Here is a 23,218-nt window from a genome sequence, read left to right as displayed (position 1 = left end):
GCAACTACACGCTCGCTGGTCAGTTCGAAGGTCGTGTCGGACCTGGCGCGAAGTCTGCGATGGAGGTGTCGTTCCACCCGCTGTTCCAGGGCATCTGCTTCGTCCTCGTCGTCCTCTATGACATTCTCCTGGAATTGGAGCTCGAGGGTGTTTGACATGGCAGTCGCTTTGTCCTCTGGTGTGTAAACCAACCCGTTCTGCCCGTGTAGTGGTCTGTTGGCTTTGTGGGGTTGCCGCCTAGCTTTTATTATCCCCCAGAACTTTTCCGGATTTCTCTCAGCTGCCTGAAGACTTTGTTCCCACCTGGAACATCTCAGGAGTTTCAGTCTGGTCTGTATTTCATGGCCCATTTGGGTCATGCGTCTCCTATCCTGAGGGTCTCGGAAGGTCTGCCATCTTTTGCGCATGCGGTTTTTGTCCGATATGAGCTGTGCTAGATCTGGGGGCAGGTTGGATCGCCCATTGTTATGTGTGATTTTGATGGTGGCAGCCTTTCCACACGCCTTGATAATGTTGGTAAACTCCTCTATGGCTAGGTCTATTTCTGCGTGGGTTTGCATGTCTGGTGCATGGTCTGGGATGTGTAGGGCGACCAGTTGCTTGTACCTATCCCAGTTGGTGTACACCATTGTATGTATTCTGCTGTTGGGTACGTCTTGATCTCCCTCAAATCTGAGCACCACAGGGCTGTGATCAGAGTTTAGACTGTTGACAACTTCTGTGGTGGTTGCCAGATTGATATTTTTTAACAGAAATATGTCAAGTATGTCTGGTCGACACCTTGAATCATACGGGAAGTGAGTAGGCTCGTCTGGAGAGACAACCTGCACTGCTGGGTGGTTATCAAGATACCTTAATAACCGATTTCCACTGGTGTTCGGGCCCGCGCGCCTCCGTGCTGCGCTTATATGCCCTCGGTTGCGCGTGGTGGGGGGAGGGCGGGCCAGAGTCTATATAGGGGGGCGGCGGGCGCGCTGGGCGCAGACCGTAGCCGACTCGCCAGCCGCTGCAGCTGCTGTTTGTGCACGTTTTGCTTTGCCCGAGGAAGGAAGGATGACAGGCCGCGGCAAGGGAGGAAAGGGGCTCGGCAAGGGTGGCGCCAAGCGGCACCGCAAGGTGTTGCGCGACAACATCCAGGGCATCACGAAGCCCGCCATCCGCCGCCTGGCTCGCAGGGGCGGCGTGAAGCGCATCTCTGGTCTGATCTACGAGGAGACCCGCGGGGTGCTGAAGGTGTTCCTGGAGAACGTGATCCGCGACGCGGTGACGTACACTGAGCACGCCAAGCGCAAGACTGTGACGGCCATGGACGTGGTGTACGCCCTGAAGAGGCAGGGGCGCACCCTGTACGGTTTCGGCGGTTAGGCTGCGTCGCAGCGGGCGCTGGCCTTCCCGCGGCCGTGCTTGTGGGTGGGAGAGACTAGAAAACGGCCCTTTTCAGGGCCACCACACTGTTCGGAAGTTGAAAAGTGCGAAAGAGTCTGTGTTGTTGCTGCGTGTGTGCGCTGTGTTGTTTGTTTGTTTGTTTCCGTGTTTGAGCGACGTGATGTGACTGGGAGGGGAGAAGGAAAGGAAACGTGTCATGTGGCTGGCTGTGTGTGGAGCTGCTTCGTTTGTGTGTCGTTGTATCGATCGCGACGGAGATGGCGGGCTGTGTGTTGTTGTGCGAGAGGCGGTGATTATTTGCTTGCGTGGTTTGGCTCTGTGTGTTTGTTTGCGGCGGCGTTGGGGTTTCCGAGGCAAGGCGGCCGGATCAGCTGTTTCGTTCGTGTCGACGGCCGTTGCGCGCGGGAGTGGAGGGCGGTGTGTCGACACGCCTCCCTTTAACAATGGTCATTATTGCTGCCGTTGTCGGTTTGGAAGGCGACTGCGACCGTGCAAAATGTGTGTGTGTGTGTTGGGCCACACGGGCTGTGTGGACGACAAGATGGCGGACGTGCGCCGGCGGCGGCTGTGCTGTGACAGTGCAAAGTTAAAACAAAACAAGGTGCGGCGAGGACGACTGAAATTTTGCTTTGGACGTAGGTTTGTGTGGTGGCCCTGAAAAGGGCCGATTGTTGTGGGCCGAGCCGAGCCGGCAAAGCGCGTTGCGTGCAGGGGAGCACGCGGCGCTGCGATTGCCTGGCCTCCTTTAGGCCTTCTTCTCGGTCTTCTTTGGCAGCAGGACGGCCTGGATGTTGGGCAGGACACCACCCTGTGCGATGGTGACGCCCGACAGGAGCTTGTTGAGCTCCTCGTCGTTGCGGATGGCAAGCTGCAGGTGGCGCGGGATGATGCGCGTCTTCTTGTTGTCGCGGGCCGCGTTTCCGGCCAGCTCGAGCACCTCAGCCGCGAGGTACTCCATGACGGCGGCGAGGTAGACGGGCGCCCCGGCGCCGACGCGCTCTGCGTAGTTTCCCTTGCGCAGGAGGCGGTGGATTCTGCCGACCGGGAACTGGAGCCCAGCCCTGCTTGAGCGGGACTTTGACTTGCCCTTGACTTTGCCTCCCTTTCCGCGTCCGGACATGGCGATGGGCTAGCGACGGTGCACACGAAACGGAAACGAAAACGACCGGTGCGAGCGGCAGCGAGTCGAGCAGCGGAGTGCGTGCCGGCGCAGCTGCTCACTCTAATTTCTTCCTCTGTCTTCAGAGGTTGTTTTCTGTGAAGGTTGTTGTCCCACTCGGACATTTCCTTCAATTTTTGGTGGAGTATTTGGATGTTCTTGTCTTTTGATTGTTCTATTCTTTAGAGTATTCTGGTTTCTTTTCTGTCACTATTAGTAACGGGTTTGTTTTTATTATTATTATTATTTTTTTATTATTATGCGAGGAGTATTGCTTTTGGTCTCTTGTATCGGTCTGGTACGTTGTTGTACCGACCAAGTGAGTTTATTAAGTCGTTTGGCGACCTTTCCGCGTTGGCGTAAAACTGCTCCGCCAGGGTACGGAATCGCGTGTTTAGTTTTTCGATGTCTGCCGCTATGTGGAGGTCTTCCGTCGGAAAGCGCGGCGGTGTGTGTAGCGCTCTTCTAAGCGCTCTGTTCTGGATCTTTTGTAACCGTTCTACCGTCGATCTGGCAGCGTAACCCCATACAGGGCACGCATACTCCAGTATCGGTCTAATTAGACTTCGATATACGGCTACTCCTGTGTTCGGGTCAAGGGAACTTTCTCTGTTCAATATTGGATAGAGGATCTGCATCCTGCCTAGGGCCTTTTTGCGAACTTCCTCGATGTGGCACTTCCAAGTCAGGCGCTTGTCTAGTGTCACACCGAGGTACCTCGCAGTGTCTCTCCAGGGGAGGTTTTGGCCCTGCAGGTGCAGCATTTGGTAGGGTCTTCTGGGGGGGCGGCGTTTACCGAGACGTCTAGTCATTAGCATGGCTTGGGTCTTCTCAGAGTTTAGTGAGATTCGCCATTGTTTGGCCCATTCATCTGTTTTATTTAGGGCGGTTTGAAGACGTCTCGTGACCAGGTTCCTGTTTGTTGAGCAGGAGAAGAATGCGGTGTCATCAGCGTACTGTGCTGTTTGTACGTGTTGGGTGGTTGGTATGTCTGCGGTGTAGAGACTGTACAGGGTTGGACCAAGAACCGAACCCTGTGGAACCCCTGCTTGTATTCTTCTCCTGCTTGACAGTGATGTTTCTACTTTTACGGAGAATGTCCTACCGGAGAGATAGCTTTTTATAAGTTTCACAATCTTTCCGGGGAAGCCCTGGGTGTACAATTTATGGAGTAGCCCGGTGTGCCAAACTGAATCAAAGGCTTTTGCCACGTCTAGTAAGACGATCCCGCAGTAGCCTTTGCAGTTGAAGCTTTCTGTGGCTGCTTCTACTACCCTCATTATTTGTTGGGGGGCCGAATGTTGTGGGCGGAACCCAAACTGGAATTTGGGCAGGATTTGCTCTCTTCTGATGTGATCCTGTATCGGTACTAAGAGGAGACGCTCGTATAGTTTACTGAGGGTAGGCAGTAGACTAATCGGTCTATAGTGTTGCGGGAACACCGGGTCTTTTCCAGGTTTTGCGATCGAGACTACTTCAGCGTGTTTCCACTGTGTCGGGAATTTTTGCGATCGCGTAATTTCGTTTAGGATATCTGCTAAGTGTGTTATTGCCATGGGCGGGATGTGTTTTAATAGTTCGTTGGTGAGCTGGTCGTGGCCTGGTGCCTTTCTTGTTGGCAGCGATTTGATGACACTCGTCACGTCTTCGGAACTAAAGAGCGGCGTGTATTCATCGTCGTCGTCTGCCTCTAAAAAGGTGGCCAGTTGTCTGCGGACGATTGCAACGTGTTCTCTGTCCTGTACCTCTGCTGGCGTAAATTGTTTTTCGAACACGTCTGCTAGCGCATTTGCTTTGTCTTCAGTGCTGAATTGCAGTCCACGTTCGCCATGCAGAGGGGGCATTTTTGCGCGTCTTCTTGTGAACTGCTTCGTGGCTTGCCACAAGCTGTGGTCGTCTAGTTTGAGAGTTGATAGTCGTTCTGACCATTGCTGGTTGCGATACTCAGTGAGTGCAACTTTCAACTCTCGTTGTAGTCTGTTGAGCAGCCTCCTCGTGTTTTTGTTCCTAGTGAGTTTCCATTCTTTGGCGATCCTGTTTTTGTGTCTGATTTGGGCAAGCAGGTGCTGGGGGAGCTGCCTGGAGCGGGGGGCTCCCGCTGGCGCAGGTGTTGCTTCCTCAGCTGCTTGCAGGATCGCTTTAGTGAAGTCTTCTAGCGCTTGTTCAGCAGTCTCTGCTGTTGGAGGCGGGGCTTGGGCAAGTTCAGCAGCTATTCCGTTGCTGAACTGTTCCCAGTTCGTTCGTTTGTAATTTGTGGTGCGCTGTGGGAGCGAGAGCCATTCTCCCATGTCGACCTCTAGGATAACTGGATTGTGGTCCGACGACATCCTGTTTATCGAATTGGCAGCCACAAAACCCGTAACGTGTTTCGTGAGTGCGATGTCGAGGACGTCCGCCCTGTTTCCGTTATTTGGGAAGTGGGTGGGCTCCTCGGGGCCCCATACCTGAAACTGGTGGATGCGCGCGAGTCGTTGCAGTTGTCGACCAGCTCTGTTGCTTACTCGTGAGTGCCAGTCTGCGTGCTTGGCATTGAGGTCTCCTCCTATTAGGAGCTTGCCTCTTATTCTCCCTAGTGCAGCTATGTCCTCTTCTTCTAACGTTTGGGAAGGGGGGCGGTAGGCTGCAACGACTGTGAGGGGCCCTGTTACAGTGGCAATTTCTAATGCGACTGTTTCAATTTGGCGAGTTGCTGGTGGGTACACTTGATGGTGTCTAATACCTCGTTTGACATATACTGCAACCCCGCCTCCTGCGGTAGGCCGATCGCGTCTGTAGCAGTTGTAGTTAGCTACAGATGCTCTTACACCTGGCTTCAGGTGTGTTTCGGCCACTAAGCATATGTCAATATCTTCCTCTTTCATGAATTCCCTGAATTCGAGGGCTTGTTGGAATAGACCGTTTGCGTTGAAGACGCACATTTTTAGACCTTGTATGTTAGGTCGTCTATCCATGTCGAGGGGTGGGGTTTCCTGATGTCATCGCCGATGAGGGCGCCTGCTTTGCTGCCGATGAGTGTTCGGCGGGGTGTTGAGTCATTGTGGCCAAGATGTTTGCCAGTTGATTCACCTGAGCCTGAAGGGCCTTTATGGTTGCTGCTAGGTGTTCCACTGAGACGTTCGGTGTCGTGTCACGCAGACTGGGCTCTAGTGGATAGGGGGGGGCTTCCCTAGGCGATTCTCCGTTAACAGGAACCTGGTTGTGCGGAGGAGGGTGAGTTGGGGCACTGACGGTTGACGAGTATGTTCTGGATTGAAATACCCTTGTCGCTGTGGGTCTTGGGTATCGGCTTGGAGGGGGTGGTGGAGGTGGGGGAGCGGTGCGATGTTTTGCCCCTGCTGTCTGTGGGTGCTTTCCCCTTAGGCGGTCCCTAGCTTTGCGGAATTCCGGGCACCCCAGGTAGCTGGCAGGATGCGCGCCTGCACAATTGCAGCACTTCTCCTTGCCCTCCCCCTGGGGTACCGGGCATTCCTCGTACTTGTGCTTCTCGCCGCACCTGACACACCTCATTGGCATGTCGCAGTCCCTAGCCATGTGCCCCACTTTTTGGCAATTAAAGCATCGCCCTGGGCCCGATCTTTTTTTCAGCTTCTCTGGTGTGACTGTTACCCTCATGATCATTGTTACCTCCCAAATCTTTCTATTCTGGGCGGAGTCTGGTAGGGTGACTGTGTGTAGTGGCCACGGTCGTCTCGGATTTGTCTTGACGACCGAGCTCACTTCGAAACCTTCCCTTTCCAGGTAACGTTTAATATCCTCCGTGTCTGTTTTGTGCGGCATGCCCCTGAAGACTATTTTAATTGGTTTTTTGGCCGCTATGGGGAAGGTATAGAAGTGGGTTTGCTTTTCTTTTAGCATGGCCTTCACCGCTTTATAGTCGTCGACGGTCTTTAGTGTGATCTTTAGTTGGTCCTCCCCGGTTGTTTTCGCCGTGAATTTATTTTCTCCGAGGGTTGTATTGATGTTGTCATACAATTCGGAGTACGATTTCTCGTAGTGGATTATAAGCGGAGGGATCCGGTATCGTCTCTCCTCCGTGTCACCGTCTGTTTCGGTTGGCTGTATGGAGTCCTGTGGGTGAGGGGGGTCCTCTATGGGGGAGAACCTGTTACTGGTTGTTACCGGAGAGGCTGTGTGCAGCACAGGGGAGCGGCCGGCGGTTCTTTTGGGCTTCTGGAAACCGTCATCGTCGTGTGGTGTGGCAGGTTCGGCGTCCGCCGCGTCCGCGCACTGCTGCCCGCCCGCCGCTGCATTCTCATGCCGCGGCGTGCCCGCAGCAGCGCGCTGCACGGCGGCCGCCGGTGCTGGCGTGGTACCTGCGTCGCGGCTTTGTTCTCGCGACGGGCCGGGTGACGCGGCCGGGCCATTGTGCTCGCCTCGCGCCTCGGTGCATTGTACCTGCGCTGGGCCGCCCGCTCCGTTACCTGAGCACGTGGCGGCCTTTGTCCGCTCGGGCGCGTCCTGCGCTGGCTCGGTCGGCTGTGCCTCGCCCGGGCTAGCCGGTCTTACCGCGCGCTGAGGTTGTCTCGTCTTTGACGATGTTTTTCTCAGCGGCGACTTTCGCTGTTTAATGGGGGTCTTTTTCTTGTTGGACTTGGAGCTCGCTTTTAGGGGGCGTGGGCGAGGTGGTGTCGTCTCGCTCGCTGGGCGTGGTTTGAGTGCCCTTTCGAGACGTCGCTCGTACTTTTTCCGATCTTTCCCGGTTAATCCCGCTATCGCGTTCGCGAGTAGGAGTCGTGATTTGGGGCTAATTTCTCCTTGGCTGTTCGTCTGGTCAGTCCTGTGGACCTCGTAACTGCCAGGGGAACTTTCTTGTCTCGTGATCGTTAATAGTACCGGTGGTAGTGCCATGTCCGAAACGGTGAGAGAGGCTGCCAAGGGAGTGTCGGTCGTTGCCTTGGTTGGCACCGTTAGGTCTCAAGCAGACGAGTCCGACCCTAACCGGCCTATCACGCGCGGGTAACTGGCCAGCGACCAGGCCCTGGCGTGCAGATTTCCCTAAGCTAGGGGGGGCAGAGCTAGCCTCTGCGGCAGCAAGAGTTCTTGTCACGACTGAGGTGCTCGACGTAGTCGGAAAAGCGGCCAGCGGCAGCAAGAGGACGCGCACCAGCGCGCGCCAACCCACAGCTCGCAACCCGCAACGACAATTATGCTCACAAGCAGCTGTCAATTCAGCCGCCTGCGCCGTAATCTTCTCGCAACTCCGCTCCAAATTTGAAAAAATCAGGAGCTCGGAAGCCTTAGTGCCGAACCGTCCAGCTAAAGCGCTAGGACAATCAGCGACTAAACCTGCAAGCAGGTTCCTATGGCTGAGTAGCAACGAAGAGGGAAAGTGCTAGCGCAGCCCTGCACACGCGTCCGCACTCTCCAGAAGCTACTCAGCGAATCTGCCGGCGCAGCCGGGGTGGGGGTGCTTTATGGGCTCGGGTGCGGCGGCCGGTTGCGCGCGCGCCCCATTGGTCGGCGGCCGCAACAGGGCGAGCTGGTAAAGGTGCGGCGGCGGCTGGCGGCGGGTGCCACTGTGTGGGGAGACGCTGACTAGAGCGGAGCGCTTGCTACTGGTGTTGCTGCTGCCGTACGTTGGTTCGAGATGCCGCCCAAGACTAGCGGGAAGGCCGCCAAGAAGGCTGGCAAGGCGCAGAAGAACATTTCGAAGGGCGACAAGAAGAAGAAGCGCAAGAGGAAGGAGAGCTATGCCATCTACATCTACAAGGTGCTGAAGCAGGTGCACCCTGACACGGGCATCTCGTCGAAGGCGATGAGCATCATGAACAGCTTCGTGAACGACATTTTCGAGCGCATTGCGGCCGAGGCTTCTCGCCTGGCGCACTACAACAAGCGCTCGACCATCACGTCCCGCGAGATCCAGACCGCTGTGCGGCTGTTGCTGCCTGGCGAGCTGGCCAAGCACGCCGTGAGCGAGGGCACGAAGGCGGTGACCAAGTACACGAGCTCCAAGTAAGGAGGTGGCTCTGGAATGGAAGGAAGGATGGAGAAGGCTCCTCCGTTGCGAGAGCGGCAAAACGGCCCTTTTCAGGGCCACCAACTTGCCTTTTGCGGGAAGGGCGGAATTGTTGTTGTTGTTTGTGTGGACGGCTGTGATGTATGTGTGCATTTTGATTGTGGGTGGGGGGGCGCGTCAAAGCGTGTTGCGCGGGGTACGGCCACGAGGTTGGTCGCCGTGGCGTGGAATGGTGGCACGCCTCGTTGGCGTGGTTTTTGACCCATTGGTGTTGTTGGTGTGTGTGTGTGTGTGTGTGTGTGTGTGTGTGTGTGTGTGTGTGTGTGTGTGTGTGTTACCCGTCTGCGAGGGGGGACAGTGTGATCGGCGACTTTTGTGTCACCGTAACGACGGCCGTTTGCGGGTTTGTTTTTTTGCACATCATACATGGCGAGGGTGAAATGTGAAATGTTTTTGTTTGGTTTTTTTTTGCCGCCCACTATTCCCTTTGCTGTACGCCGAGTTTGACAATGGTGCGACGTAACTGCAGCGTGGAGGTGTGTGAGTGACGTTGAAATGAACGTGCCATTAAGACGCATTGTTGTTGTATTGTACTGTACGTGTACGGCGACACGCACGATGATGTACCATTCGACTCTGATGTTTGATAGCCGTGTCTGACTGATTGCGTACGACGCACGCACACCGATGTCGTCATTCAAGATGCACGCTAGACGACGACGGCGGCGGCGGCGGTCGTTTGTTTGGCGAATGTCTGTACACGTGTTTGTCTGTGTCCATCCGGTATGTATTTGTTTGTTTGAAAGTGTTTTGTGTGTCGGTGACGTGGTCCGATCCGTCGCCCCCTGAGTAACTGTCGATCGGCGCGATAGACCGGCGTCACGCAACTGAACCGAAGTCTTGGGCACACCCGTCATACTGTTGTACACCGTCGCGCTGAGAACGGTAACGAAAGGTTGACTTTGATCGGTCGAATGTCTGGGCAGAACGTGAGGAATGAGGCAAGAGTGCAAGGAGGGGGGGCAAAAGAGAGAGGAAGGGAAAAAGGGGAGAAACGCATTCGTAGAGCAACGGAACGTTCCCGTGTCGGAGGCGTATTGGAGCCGCACTGAAATGCGTTTAACGGCGGCGCGGCTGCAAGTGTCTGCCGTGGTGAACGTTACCTTTGACGGCTGCATTGGGCTTTGCCTTTGCTTTTGCTTTCGCTTTCGCGTTCGCTTTCGCTTTCCCGGATGTACGTAACGTTTGTTGATATGGTTCTGAGGAAGAGTGTATGACAGTGCCGTGCCGTCCATGTTCGTGTGCCCTCCCATTGTGTGTAATGCTATTGTCTGTGTACTTGAATGATGTATGTAGGTGTTAGTGGACATGTTTTACCAGTGGGGGGGAAATGGATCGTCGATAGTTGCCGTCACTCTGTCACGGTCGAGATGACGCACCCTCCGTACAGAAAGGTGTCGAGAAAGTGAGTGTGTGTGTGTGTGTGTGTGTGTGTGTGTGTGCGTCCGTGAATTGGCAGTGTTTGGAGGTGGGCGTGCCCTGGATGTGGCCCGGAAAAGGCTGTTCGTTAGGCGGTAGTGTTGTGTGGACAGGGGAGGGGCATGCGTAACGCTGCTGGCATGGCATTTCGGGAGATGGGAGGGGGCAAACGAGGAAACGAGGAGCGGCGGCCAAAGACGGGACGGGGAGGGGCGCGGTGTGGGTGGCTTGCGCCTGTGCTCGGCGTTGTGGTTTGTGCAAAAGAGGAGGAGAAAAACAATGTGAGTTGCCAGGGAGGGGAGCGGTGTTGTGTTGTGGTTGTCGTGGTGTAGCCGCAGACGCGGCTGTCAGTGAACGTGGCGAGACGGACGGATGCGCGGAGGGGCGGGGGCGGCGCATTTCGCCGGTGCCGTGCCGTGCCATGCCTGAAAGCCGCGTGGTCGCTGTGTTGTTGGTGGCGTGGGGGCGAGGAGAGTACCGCACGGGTGTGCTTGTGCGCCGGAAATGGCACACTGCGCCCGCCCGTCTTGGAGGCTGATGGCTGTGGTGTGGAAATGGGGCGCGGTGATGTTGAAGCAGTTGAAGAACAGAAAAGAAACGAAGAAAACGGAAGGCGTGATGCGGCGGTGGTGGTGAGAGCGGGAAAAAAAAAAAAAAAAAAAAAAAAAAGAAGGAAAAACAACAAGAAACAAAAAAGAAAACAAAAAGTCTATCAATATTAAAATGGAAATGGAAATGGAAATGGACCCAGGTATAACCTCCCTGCACAAATAGCAGAGAGTCCGATGATAATAAAAATGTGCCAGAATGTTAACGTCCCTACAAAACAAACCCAACGATAATATTAATGAAAGAGTGAACCGTATGTAACATTGCAACAGACATAACGAAACCTGATAAATTGTATAAGGGCAGCAGCGTTGACCTTTGGCCCTGTATTCAGAATAAAAAGAGCCAAAGATCGTTACCCCAATGAAAAAGACACTGAAACACGTATGTAACATAGTAGCGATGGCGAGACATTGTAGCATCTGTGACCAGAGAGTTTGCGCTGGACTGCGCGAGTGTTGCGAGCGGTTCTCAGTCAGTCAGTCTGTCAGTAGTCGTTGCGAGTCCGTAGCTCTGTGTAGTTGAGGGCTGTACTCTGTCAGTAGTCGTCGCGTTCAGTACGCTAATAGTCGTCATGCAGAGCGGTCGGTCAGTAGTAGCAGCCGAGTGCGGTTGTGTGATGTAGGCGGTCGGCAACACTGGTCAAGATGGTGAATAAGGTATACTGTTTAATTAATATAATCATTAGATAATGAAAAATTGTAATTATTCTCCAACAAGTTCCCCAATAATAATTTTTATTTCAAAAGCATTTTTCAAACATTTAATTTTTTATTGAACTAAAGAGTTCGTTGCACTTCACATTTCATTCCACTTCTTTGAAGAAAAATGTCACTAAAATCACAAAAAAAGAGAATATTATTATTTGCAATGCAGTTCCTCCAAGCGCTGCGCAACAACCAGAGCAGAAATGTGACGTCCATTTATTCGGAGGTAAGACTTTAATTCTGATTGTTTTGCACAGGGCCAAAGACCGATATTTCGGTTTAATTGAAGTTTCTTGTCACTGAACGGACTTTTTTAAATGTTGTGTGAAGACTTTATATTTGAGTCAGATTGCGAATTTCACATTGTTGTTGCCATTTTCAATACCTCTCATTGTGGGCGAGGTTACAATTAGCGCCAATGTCCATTAGCATCCGTAAATAACATTGTCCATTATTTTAAATTTTGCTGGGAGGTTACAACACACACACAAAAAAAAAACAAAAAATTGCATTTATATCCGCTCCTCAATTGTAGATACCCCTTACACAGCTGTGTGCAATGAATGAGTGCTGGCTGGTAATTAATTGCACTCCTTGGAGGGAAATGCCATAGGAAGTAGTCTTTAAAAAGTGAATGTTTTTCGTTAAGAGACAAAAGTTACTTTAGAAAAAAAGTAATAGTGGGGCTTTTGTTGTTGAACAAAATAAGTACAATGAACATACGTTATCAGATTTGCGCAATGCAGCGTCACACCACCTTTTGATTATAACACAATATACTATACATCGTCCCGAACCGTGACCAGAGTCGCGAGACGAGCAGAGCACGCCGCCGACGCCCGCTCAGTACAACCGTCCACCCGCTACTACTGTCGACCGACTACTACCTCTCCCGACTCGCGCTACAATATATATAACAACTGTTCCTGGCGACCCGGTGCGTGCCACTACTGTCGTCTGGCGCGGTCCAAGCGCCGACTAGCAGCGATAAAGAACTCTCTGGTCAGACAGAGATGCTGTCATGCCTCGCCATCGCTCTGGTAATGAATACATACGTGTTGCAGCGTGCGTACCACCGGAACACGCAGTGGCGGAGCCAAAGACTGTGTTGTCGAGGTCGAGTGCGAGTGGGAAGAGAGGCAGCGTCGGCACGGAGATGCAAGCGAGCGCGAGACGCACGGGGGCTGCGGCGTGGCGCGTTTGCGGTCGGCGCCTTTGGTGGCAACGGCCGGGACAAGCAGCGGTGTATGGTGTGGTGCGGGGCGGACAGGGGCGGCGGTGGACGGGGAGGAGGCGGCGCGACGACGGCATGGGGGCGAAAACGGGACGGGGGACGGCGGATGTTGAGAGGCGTCACGCGCGGACAGGACACAGACACAGAGACACACAGATTGGAAAGGGAGGGTGCGCGGTAGTAGTTGGGAATGTGCGTACCGTGCGGGATGGGAGTGGGCGAGGAACACGGTCGTGGCCCCTGTTTTGGGTGCGTGTGATGACGTCGGTGTGTTGTGGGAAGGGAAGGTGCTGTGGCGGCGGCGCGTAATGGGCGTAGGCCGAAAAGAGAAAGGAACGTGGGCAGTGTGTTGGCAAGCGTCGGTTCGACTGCGACGTTGATGGGCAGGGCAGGGCAGGGCAAGGTTAATGGTGGTAGGAGTAGGCGTGTGGGCGCAAAAAATCTGCCGCTGCAGGCGGTGCCGTAACCGCCATGGCGGGAAGGAGAGAGGGCCAAAGAAAGAAAGAAAGAAAGAAAGAAAGAAAGAAAGAAAGAAGAAAACAAAAAAAAAAAAAAAGGAGGGGGGGGGGGGCGAAAGTGGAGAGGCGGTGGTGTGAGAAGGGCGGGGGCGGAAGGAAGGCAGGAAGGACAAGAGGCGAGGCGACGGCTTGCTTTGTGTATCGGTCGGTCTCTGGCTATGCTTCGTTTTCTGCAGCAGGGTCGGTGCGCGGCGTGGCTCGCGGCAGTGGGAACGCCTGGTGGCTGGACGGCCAGCAATGCGGTTGGATGGGCGGCCACAGCACCGCACCTGTGCCCGAGGAGGAGACGCTGGCGGCGGGCCCTGAGGTGAGGCCGGCTCGGCTGGGGCTGTGGATGTGTAGGTGTGCGCCGCTGCTGCAACAACGAGTAAAACGCGAGAAGGAGGGATGGCGGTAGAGAGAGAGAAAAAAAAAAAAAAAAAAGAAAAAAAAGGTCGTGTTGTGTTGATGCGCAGGCAGACGCGTACAGAGGGACGAGCCCGGTCTGCAGCAGGGTGTGGCCGTGCCGAGTGCAGAGCAGCGGCGGCTCGGTTCGGTTCGGCCCGGCCCGGCGGGCCGCGCTGTTGTCGCGGACGTGAGCGCCCCCTGGCGGGTGGCCGGAGGCGGCGCGGCGTGTTGGACGTGTGGCTGGTGGCAGTGCACAATTTGCGAGTGGCTGGCGGTGTGGTGTGGCGGTTGGCGCGTCGGGCGGCGGAGAGGTATGTGTTGCGGGCGCCCTTTGCTGCGCTGCGTCGTTGCGTGTGCCGTACAGGGCGGGCGCTTGTCGACTGTGTGGGCGGTGTGGCGAATTGGCGTGAAACGGCTGCCGAGAGGTGTGTGGTAGCGAGCCGGTCGGTGGTGTCAGTGCGAAGGGGAATGTGCGTGCGTTTGGCGGTTTCGGTGTGCTTTTTGCGGCGTGAGAGTGGGAATTAGTGGGGCCGGCTGTTGTGTTGGTTCCTTGTGTCTTGTGTCGCGTAGCTTGATGGCAACGTGGAAGGACGCCGGTTTCGTTTCGAGCCTTGCGTGTGGTTGTCGACGTTGACTGGTTGGCGTGTGCCGATGCACGTGCATGTGTGGGTCGCGAGTGCGTTTTTGGCTGGCTGTGTGTGTGTGTGTGTGTGTGTGTGTGTGTGTTTTGGGGGGGAAGGGGGAGGCGGTGGTGAAAGTGCAGTCGTTGCCACGGGCGTCGTCGGGTGGGGCTGGGGCTGGGGCTGGGGCTGTGCGTCGTGGCGGAAAGGTGGTAGGTTGCGGGAAGCGAGCCCGTCGTTGACGGTGTCGCGTGAGTTGTGAATCGAGTGGGGCGCGGGGCGCGGGACAGGAGCAGCGTGCCGCTGCGTCGTGGTCGTCAGCAGAGGCTGTGCGTGTGCTTGTCCTTTTTGTGGGCGGTTCGTGCGAGGCGTTTTTGTTTTGTGTTGCCCTAGTTGTTAGTTTATTTTGTTTGTGTTTGTTATTTTGAGACGACGACTGGTTGGTGGCGTGCGCGCGAAGTGGCGGTGTGCGCTTCCCGTGTCGTTTGTGTTGTTTGGTTTTTTTGTGGTTTTTTTTTTTTTTTTTTTTTTTTTTTTTTTTTTTGCACTGGGCCCCGGTGGGTGGGTGCGTGTGTGTCGATTGCCGGCTGGCGAAAGGTGCGCCATCGGCGGGGTGGGTCGCCGGCACAAGTAGAGGCGGCGGCGTTGTTGCTGTTGTTGTGTGGTGTTTGTTTTGTTCGGCTGTGTCGGCGAGCTGTGTTGCGGTGCGTGTGAATGGTGGTGCAAAAGTGCTGGCGTTGGGGCTGCGACTGCGACGGCGGCGAGCCGCGGGCGCGCCATTGATAGTGATGTTGTGAACAGCGGCTGTGTACGGTAGTGGTGTTGTTGTAGCACGACGTGCATCCGGGCCGGCGCGGAAAGCGCAGTTGCGGGCGGTTGCCCTTCGGTGCCAGCCATGTCGCGTGAGCGGCGGGTTGCTCTGGTGTCGACACGTGGTGCTCTGGGTTGTTGTGTGGTGCCCTTTGGCCGGTGGGGGTGGTTCGCGTGTGTCTCGTTCGCGCTCGGTGTCTGGTCGTGGTCGTGGTCGTGCTGCTCCCCCGTCTGTCGGCGGTTTCCGACGTCGTCTGTACGTTTTTGTTCGTTTGCGGCGTGCCTGCCGACGTCGTCCCGTCGCGACCTTTCAACCGAAAGTGTGGCGCCCGAAGGTGAACGAACGTAACCCTGACCTCGGCGCTTTACGCTGAGCCGAGCGAACCGAACCGAACCGAACCGAACCTAACCTGTGGTGTGGCGAGGTGAGCTCAGCCTGTGAGCCCCTAACGTCTACGTAAGGTAAGCTGTCCGGCTCACGCCTCACGTTCGAACGCTTTTTTTTAACCTACGTTTGACGCTTCTTAACCTAGCACTGACCCCTTAACCTAACGTGTAACCTAACCTAACCTAACCTAACCTAACCTAACCTAACCTAACCTAACCTAACCTAACCTCTGACGCCTGACGTGTTTGAATGCTTAACCTAAGTTTGACGCTTAACCTAACCCACGTCCACCTAACCTAACCTAACGTAGACGTGTAAACGTAATGTGTAACGCGTAACGTGTAAGGTCGGCTGTCGTGTGTGCTTGACGGCAGATTGGGTTGGTCTGTAGATTCGGATTGCGGTTTGCCTCGGTCGAGGGGTTGGGTCGGAAGCGGCGAGGGGCGGCGGCGCCTGTTGCGCAGGCGGCGTCCGTTTGCGGCGGGCAATTGTTGAGAAACGGCTGTGAATGTTGGCGGGCGAGAGGAGGAGGACGGCGCGCGATGTGGCCCGACGGCTGCGGGCCGATCGGGAAACGGCGGGAGGGCGACGGAAGGCGATGGGGCGGCGGAGGCGCGTTTGCACGGCCGTCATCGCCGCACGCCTCGGCTTGTGTGGCTGTGGCGCCGGCCGCGCTGGCCGGGCTGCCGCGGCGACGGTGTGGGAGTTTTGCCGAAGGTTTGGCCATTGTGGCGGGTCGTCGGCTGGGGCTGTGGGGGCGGCATTTGGGCGGGGGCGGCGATTCTCGGCGGGCCGACCCAGGCTGTAGCGCGCGGTAGCTGCAGTTTGGCCGTGGTTTGCGGCGCTGCCGTGGCGACTGGTTGGCGACTGTGGTGTGGCTGTGTGTAGCCCCATCCTCGGTGGTTTGAAAGGCGCGGGCGGTTGTGGCGCAGGTTTGGGGCTGCTCCGCACAGGCTGTCGGACGTTGGGCGGTAGCAAGCGCGGGAGGCGCGGCGCGGCGGCGCGCAGAGTGGCGGCCGCTCTCTCGGCCGTCCGCGCCCGCCCGCGACACTGGCTGGGCCTTGTGATTCTCTGCTCTGCTGCTGTGCTGTGCTTGCGTGCCTGCCTGCCGTCCCGCTCGCTCTCGCTGTGTGTTACGCGCGTCGTCGAAATGGCAGATCAGGCGGCTACGAACGAGACTGCTGCGGCACCCGCCGCCACCGGCACTACGAAGAAGGCCAAGTCTGCGTCGTCTGCGAAGAAGCCGCGCGCCAAGCCTGCGCACCCGCGCACCTCTGAGATGGTGACGGCCGCCATCAAGAGTCTGAAGGAGCGCGGCGGGTCGTCGCTGCAGGCGATCAAGAAGTACATAGCCGCGCACTACAAGCTGGACGCGGAGAAGCTGGCGCCGTTTATCAAGAAGTACCTCAAGTCGGCCGTCGTGGCGGGCGAGCTGGTGCAGACGAAGGGGAAGGGCGCGTCCGGCTCGTTCAAGCTTGCCGGCGCCGGCGGCGGGGGGGCGGCCGAGGGCGGCAAGGCTCGTGCTGGCGGTGCCAAGAAGAAGCGCGCCGCTCCGGCCAGCAAGGAGAAGAAGGGCGCCCGTGCGGCCGGCGCAAAGAAGGCTGGTGGCGTGAAGGCGGCGACCGGTCGGAAGGCGGGCGCCGCCAAGAAGGCGTCTGCGGCGTCGGCCGCTCCCGCGGGTGCGAAGAAGGCGGCTGCGGCCAAGCCGGCCAAGGCCAAGTCGCCGTCGAAGGCGAAGAAGGCCGCCAAGGTTCCGACGAAGAAGCCGAAGGCGCCGCGCCCGAAGAAGGCGACGACGCCGTCTAAGGCGAAGGCTTCGCCCAAGAAGAAGAAGTAGAGTAGAGGAGAAAGAGATGGGAGAAAGGAAGGGTTTGGCGCTTGACTCCGTCGTCCCCACCCCCCGTCGTCGTCTAGTGGCGCGCAAGAGACGCGCGGCCCAAAACGGCCCTTCTCAGGGCCATCAAAGCACGTCGGGGAAGGTTTTGATTGTCGTGTTGCGTTTGGTGTGGGTGTCTGTCTGTCTGGCGTTTCTGTATGCCCGTGGGGATGCTGTTTGCGTGCCGTGGTGGTTGGATTGCGGGGGTCGGTGGCGGGTGTGGGCGGCGGTAGCGGTAAGCGGTGTTGTTGTTGTTGTTGTTGTCGTGGTTGATTGTCGCCGTGTTTGTGGCGGCGGCCGACGGTTGGTTTTCTGTCACGTTGTTTAGTTTGAATACGTTGGTTGGCTTGCCTGCGTTCGTTCTTCTCGGATGTCTGTCTTGTCGAGTCGTGTCTGGTCTTTGTTTTGTTTTGTTCCTTTGTGTGTGTGTGTGTGTTATGTTTTGCAACGGGGGGCACGTTGAGATGCGGAAGGAGTCGGCGGGGATTGTGTAGAGGGAGCGAGCGCGCCTGCCTGGCCGTTGGCCGTCGGAGTGGAGTGCGGGTTTTTTTTGTTTTCGAAACGAAAGCGGCGGCCGGCCAGCCACCCGTGCGGTGTGACGTCGGCCGTTGGGTATTGTGCGCTTTGAGCGCCGGGGAGGGATGATGTGTGATTGTTGCGCGCCGCTAGCAGGCAGGCAGAGTGAGCGGGTGTGGCGGACGGACGGGAAGTGGTGGTTTTTGTTTTTGGGTTGCGGGGCGAGAGGCAGGCGACCGACAAAGTTTGCTCGCGACGGAGAGATGTTAGTGGCCCTGAAAAGGGCCGTTTTTTGTTTGTGCGGTGCGGTGCCGCGGCGCGGTTTAGGCGCGCTCGCCGCGGATGCGGCGCGCGAGCTGGATGTCCTTGGGCATGATGGTGACGCGCTTGGCGTGGATTGCGCACAGGTTGGTGTCTTCGAAGAGGCCGACGAGGTAGGCCTCGCTGGCCTCCTGCAGGGCCATGACTGCGGAGCTCTGGAAGCGCAGGTCGGTCTTGAAGTCCTGGGCGATCTCGCGCACTAGGCGCTGGAATGGCAGCTTGCGGATGAGCAGCTCTGTGCTCTTCTGGTAGCGCCTGATTTCTCGCAGGGCGACGGTGCCCGGCCTGTAGCGGTGGGGCTTCTTGACGCCTCCGGTGGCGGGCGCGCTCTTCCTCGCCGCCTTGGTGGCGAGCTGTTTGCGCGGCGCCTTTCCGCCGGTGGACTTGCGGGCCGTTTGCTTTGTGCGGGCCATGGCGGTAGCGGTAGCGGTAGCGGTAGCGGAGCGGCGTGCGTGGAGGTTAGGTGCGGCGCGGCGTCCGGTGCTGCCTTGACAACGGGCCCGCGCGCTCTCGCTCTCGCTCTCGCTCTTTACCTAACGAACCTGCCCTGGTTCGTTGAGGATGCAGGCTAAGCACTTGGTGCTACTCCTGCTAGTACTTTGGGTTAGGGATTTTTACGCCTGTCTTAATGGTCTGTCCGTGCTGGACGCTCTTGGCGTCCTGAGTATGTTCCTGTGTGTTACTCACGTAACAGGTCAGGCCAACGTGTTGTTGGCCTGTGGTGTGTTTGTTGGCCCAGGTCCTTTATGAGCCGGTTTTGCGAGGTTTCGGCCTTCGCATAGAACAGCCTGGCTGACTGTTGGAATCTATTTCTAAGGAGCGGAATGCCTGTTTGCTCGTGTAATTGAGCCGTGGAGTACCGCCTAGGTAGGCGCAGAGCGAGTTTCAGCGCTCGATTCTGCACCCTCTGTAGTGCACCTATGTGTACATCTGCTGCATTTCCCCACACCACTGCCGCGTACTCCAGCACTGGTCTTATAAGTACGAGGTAGAGTGTAATGCCATGGTGTGGGGGAAGGGTCGATGTGGGATTTAACAGAGGGTACAGGACTCTTAGTCGTCCTATAGCTCTGTCCCGGACTTCCTGGACGTGTGGTCGCCAAGTGAGCCTTTGATCGAGGGTGACCCCGAGGTATTTTCCGGTCTTGCTCCATGGGATGGGGCCTCCCATAATGCTGACCGGTTGGAGATCGGGCGGCAGTGCTCTTCTCGTGAAGATCACTGCCTGGCTCTTTGCTGCATTGTACTTGAGCCGCCACTTTGTCGACCATGCGCCCAGGACGTCACAGCCTATCTGGAGTTGCCTCCTGGTCTCCGCTGCGTTCATACTCCGCACGAACAGCGCGGTATCGTCGGCGTATAGTGCCATCTTAACTCGCGCTGTCTGCGGGGCGTCTGCTGTGTAGGCTGTGTACAATAGGGGGCCTAAAACTGAACCCTGCGGTACTCCTGCTCGGATTTTACGTCGAGTAGACTTTCCATCGTCTAACCTGACGTGGAAGGTCCTTGCATCCAGGTACGATTTGATCAGTACTCCGTGTGACGTCGGTACCCCGTGTACAAAGAGCTTGTACACGAGGCCATCGTGCCACACGGAGTCGAATGCTCTGGTGACGTCTAGGAATACCGCCCCTAGGTATTCCCTCGTCTCCAGTGCTCGCATGGCTTCCTCGACCAGTCTCATGAGCTGGTGTGTTGTGGAGTGGCCGCTGCGGAAACCAAATTGTTCATCTGGAATGACACTTTCCGCTGTGAGGTGTTGTAGGAGCCGTTTGGCGTACAGACGCTCGAACACCTTCGAAAGTGAGGGGAGTAGACTGATCGGTCTATAGTTGGCGGCATGTCGTGGGTCCTTGTTTGCTTTGGGGAAGGCTACCACTTCTGCGTGTTTCCACTCAGAAGGGTAGTTCCCTGTGCGAAGGACCCAGTTGAATAACGCTGCTAGTGGCTGGTGAGCTTCTGCAGGTAGGTTTTTAAGCAGCAAGTTGTCTACTCCGTCACTGCCTCCTGCTTTTTTGGTGTTGAGCGTCTGTAGTTCCGCCGCCACTTCCTCTTCCGTGATTGGCTCTATTTCGTCGCCCTCCTCTCGCGCCATCAGGAAGACAGGCAATTGCTCCTCTACCCTACGGATGTGATCCAGATCTAGGTGGTCTTCAACAGGCGTGAAAGACTCCTCAAAGTGGTCAGCCAGGCTGCTTGCTTTTGCGTCGGGGCTGCAGATGATGTCCTGTCCGACGTGTAGCGGGGGGACCCGTTGTCGTCGGCGCAGGAAGGACTTCACCGTGCGCCAGGCGCTGCCGTCCTCTGGGTTTAGTGTTTCCACTAGATCGGCCCAGTTTTGGTTTCTGTATGCCTCAACCGCAGCCTTGATCTCCCGCTGCATGCGATTGAGGCGGTTTTTAGTGGCTGGTTGTCGTGTGAGCTGCCATTCCCTGAAAACTCGGTTTTTCTCCCTGATCGCTTCACGTATTTGTGGTGGGAGGCGACGGGAGTGATCTGGCTGCTGTGGTGGTGGAGGTGGGGTGGCTGCTTCGGCTGCTTGTAGTAGATGGCGGTTTAGTAACCGCAGGGCAGCTTCGGCGCCCACTTCGTCCACGTTTGGTGCGTCTACTAATAGAGTGGTCACGCCCTCTTGGTACCTGTCTAGGTCCATGCGCCTGTAGTTACGGCGTCGCGGTGTTACTGCTGTGCCTACGATGTCTATGTCGTATACCACAGGCACGTGGTCTGACGACAGAGCACATCGTGTGCTAGCAGTCACGTGATGCTCTATTCCCTTGATTAGGGCGATATCTAGCACGTCCGACTGCCTACGGCCTGGGAAGATGGTGTGCTCGTATGGCCCTAGGGCGTAGGCGCCATTTCTAAGTGCGGCTCGGAGGAGTCGGCGGCCGCTGACGTTTGTGAGGCGCGAGTTCCACTGCGTGTGTTTCGCGTTGAGATCACCCGCAATGAACACTCGCCTCCCCACCGTCAGCAGCTCGTCGAAGTCGGTCGGCTCCAGGTTGCCCCTGGGTGGTCTATAGACCGACACGAACGTGATCTGCCCGATGGCAGTGTTCACGTTCACCCCGGTGGCCTCTAGGGTGTTGAGGTCTGGTAGGTGCGTCTGGTGGTGTTTGATCGTCCTTTTGACGTAAACGGCCGTGCCTCCTCCAGCCGTTGGCCTGTCGTCGCGGTAGCAGGAGTAATTTGCCACTTTGACGTTTACGCCGGGCTTCAGATGAGTTTCGCAGACGAGGCAGATGTCAATTGCCTCGTCGTGCAGAAACTGTCTGAATTCGCCCTGCTGGCGGTACAGTCCGTTTGCGTTGAAGCCACAAACTGTGAGGCCATGTATGAGGCCATTATCCATGGCAAGGCGTGGGGGGGACGGTACCGGCCTGGAGGGCCGCCGTGACTGCCGTGACCAGTACTGGCAGTTGTTGTAGCAGAGTGCTGAGTGAGTACAGGAGTGCACTTAGCTCGTTCGGCTCTGCTGGGGTAGAATGGGTGGCCGCAGTTTCGGTCGGGGGTGCCTGTGTGGCCGAGTTGGGCACTGCAGGCGTTTCTGGTGGTGGGTTGGCGCGGGTTTGGCGCTCTGTGCGCTGTTCACGCCTTCCTGCCTCCGCTTGAGTGGCGGCCCGTTGGGCTGGGGGGGTGGCCTCGGCTGCTTCAGGTGTTGTGGTCGCGTTTGCTACCTGTCGGATTTGTCGCGTTTCCTTGGTTCCCCTGGTGGCCGAGGCGAAGCTGATACCTTGCTGTACCTTACGCGATGTCACAGCTTTCCCTCCTTTTCCTGTGTTCCGTCTAAAAGCAGGACAGCCCCTGTAGCTAGCCACGTGGGGCTCGCTGCAGTTGCAGCACTGTGGTTTCTCCTCCAGAGGCTTTTTGCATTCGCGGCTCTGGTGTGCTCCCGCGCATTTTACGCAACGGGGCGGCATGGAGCAGAAACGAGACACATGGTCCATGCCCTGGCATGAAAAGCATTGTGCTCTTCTGCCTTTTGCTCTGAGTGGTTCCACCTCTACCCCCACTCGAGCAACCTCCTTGAGTTGGAATATTTTTCTAGCTTCTATGTTGTCAGGCAGTACCACCAGGAACAGGGGCATGTCTTTCCTGGTCCTGGGAGATTTCATTAGGGTGACTGACTGAGCACTGTAGCCCAGCATGTGCAGCTCCTCTTTCAGATGGTCTGGCTCCATCCTGATAGGAAGGCGCCGGAAAACCACCTTTAGGAGTTTAATGGGTTCTGCGTTATGAGTGTAACAACATAACCCATCCTCCTGGATTATAAGCATGGCCTTCCTGTATTCGGCCATGTTTGAGAGTGTGATCCTGTAGAGATCGTTCCCTTGCCATCTTATTTTTGAAGAGGAAGTTACCTCTTTGAACTTCTCTAACAAGGACCTGAAGGTGTCCTTCCAGAGTAGGACGATTGGCGGGGGGGCAGGTAACTTCTTGGCTTGTGGTGCCTGCTGCTCCGCTTCCATGGTCTCTTCTTCAGGTGGTTCTGAAAAAGAGTTGTGCGTCCCTATTGGCTGCACCGGTTCGAGCTTCTTTGCCCGCGCCGTGTGCCGCCGTTTTGGGACGACAAATCCCTCTGCGTCTTCGTGGGCGGCCTCGTTGTCGTCTCTGTCGTCAGTGGCGCCCTCTGGCGCGTGTGGCTTCTTCTTCTGTTGTATCCTGTCAACAGAAGATGCGCATGCGGGCGACTCATCGTCGTCGATCGCGTCTGCAGGTCTCTTTCGAGACGGTAATGAGTGTTCCATGGCCTCTCCCTCCTGGATCAATTGTTCCAGGTTAGCCTCTGGAATGACCTCTATCGGTTGAGGCGCAGCTGGCAGAACAGCAGCCTCTTGATTGGCCTGTACCGTTTGGGGGGCCAGCAGGACATTAGCTGTTTGAGCAGCCAAGCCTGGTGGTGCTGCTCCCTTCGGGGCCGCCTCCGGCAGTGCAGTGTCCTCTTGCGTGGACACGCCTGGCGGGGCTCCCGGCGGTACCTTGGCCTCTTCACTGGCTGCGCCTGGCAGTGCGGCGGGGAGATCATACTGCATGAACCTTCTGTAAGCCTTTTCTGCGGCCTCGCGTTCTGAGGCGGTGGCGGCTTTGGCCATGCGGTTGATTACCACGTACAGCTCGACTGCTGTGAGAGGGCGATACCCTGGAGGAGCGGCCGCGGGGGTCGGGGCATTGGAGGCCGCCGCCAGAGCGTGCTCTGACGCGGCGACCACCGCCGCGACGTTCGCAACGATGTTAATGTCTTCCAT

The 23,218-nt window shown here is 56.7% G+C and overlaps 1 protein-coding gene across 1 annotated transcript; it reads right to left on the bottom strand.

Moving 5' to 3' along the window:
* Positions 1-276: 276 nt before the first annotated feature.
* Positions 277-23,218, bottom strand: LOC126449160 (translation initiation factor IF-2-like). Its single transcript, XM_050091007.1, has 3 exons — positions 22,334-23,218; positions 6,665-7,105; positions 277-303 (listed from the first exon to the last, which is right to left on the bottom strand). Exons 1-3 carry the CDS (start codon positions 23,216-23,218, stop codon positions 277-279), a joined length of 1,353 nt encoding a protein of 450 aa, XP_049946964.1.

The sequence above is a fragment of the Schistocerca serialis genome, unplaced genomic scaffold (genome assembly GCF_023864345.2).
Source record: "Schistocerca serialis cubense isolate TAMUIC-IGC-003099 unplaced genomic scaffold, iqSchSeri2.2 HiC_scaffold_684, whole genome shotgun sequence".
Lineage (NCBI taxonomy): Eukaryota > Metazoa > Arthropoda > Insecta > Orthoptera > Acrididae > Schistocerca > Schistocerca serialis.
The sequence above is the reverse complement of the archived record's forward strand: the minus strand, read 5'-3'. Positions and strand labels throughout refer to the sequence as shown.

Excerpts from the sequence above, each read along its gene's own strand:
- LOC126449160 (XM_050091007.1), bottom strand. The coding sequence starts at position 23,218 with ATGGAAGACATTAACATCGTTGCGAACGTCGCGGCGGTGGTCGCCGCG. Across the intron at positions 7,106-22,333 it reads TGTTAGAGAAGTTCAAAGAG|CGAAAGTCGCCGCTGAGAAA; the intron begins GTAACTTCCTCT and ends CCCATTAAACAG. Across the intron at positions 304-6,664 it reads TGCTGCACACAGCCTCTCCG|GTGGGAACAAAGTCTTCAGG; the intron begins GTAACAACCAGT and ends GAGATGTTCCAG.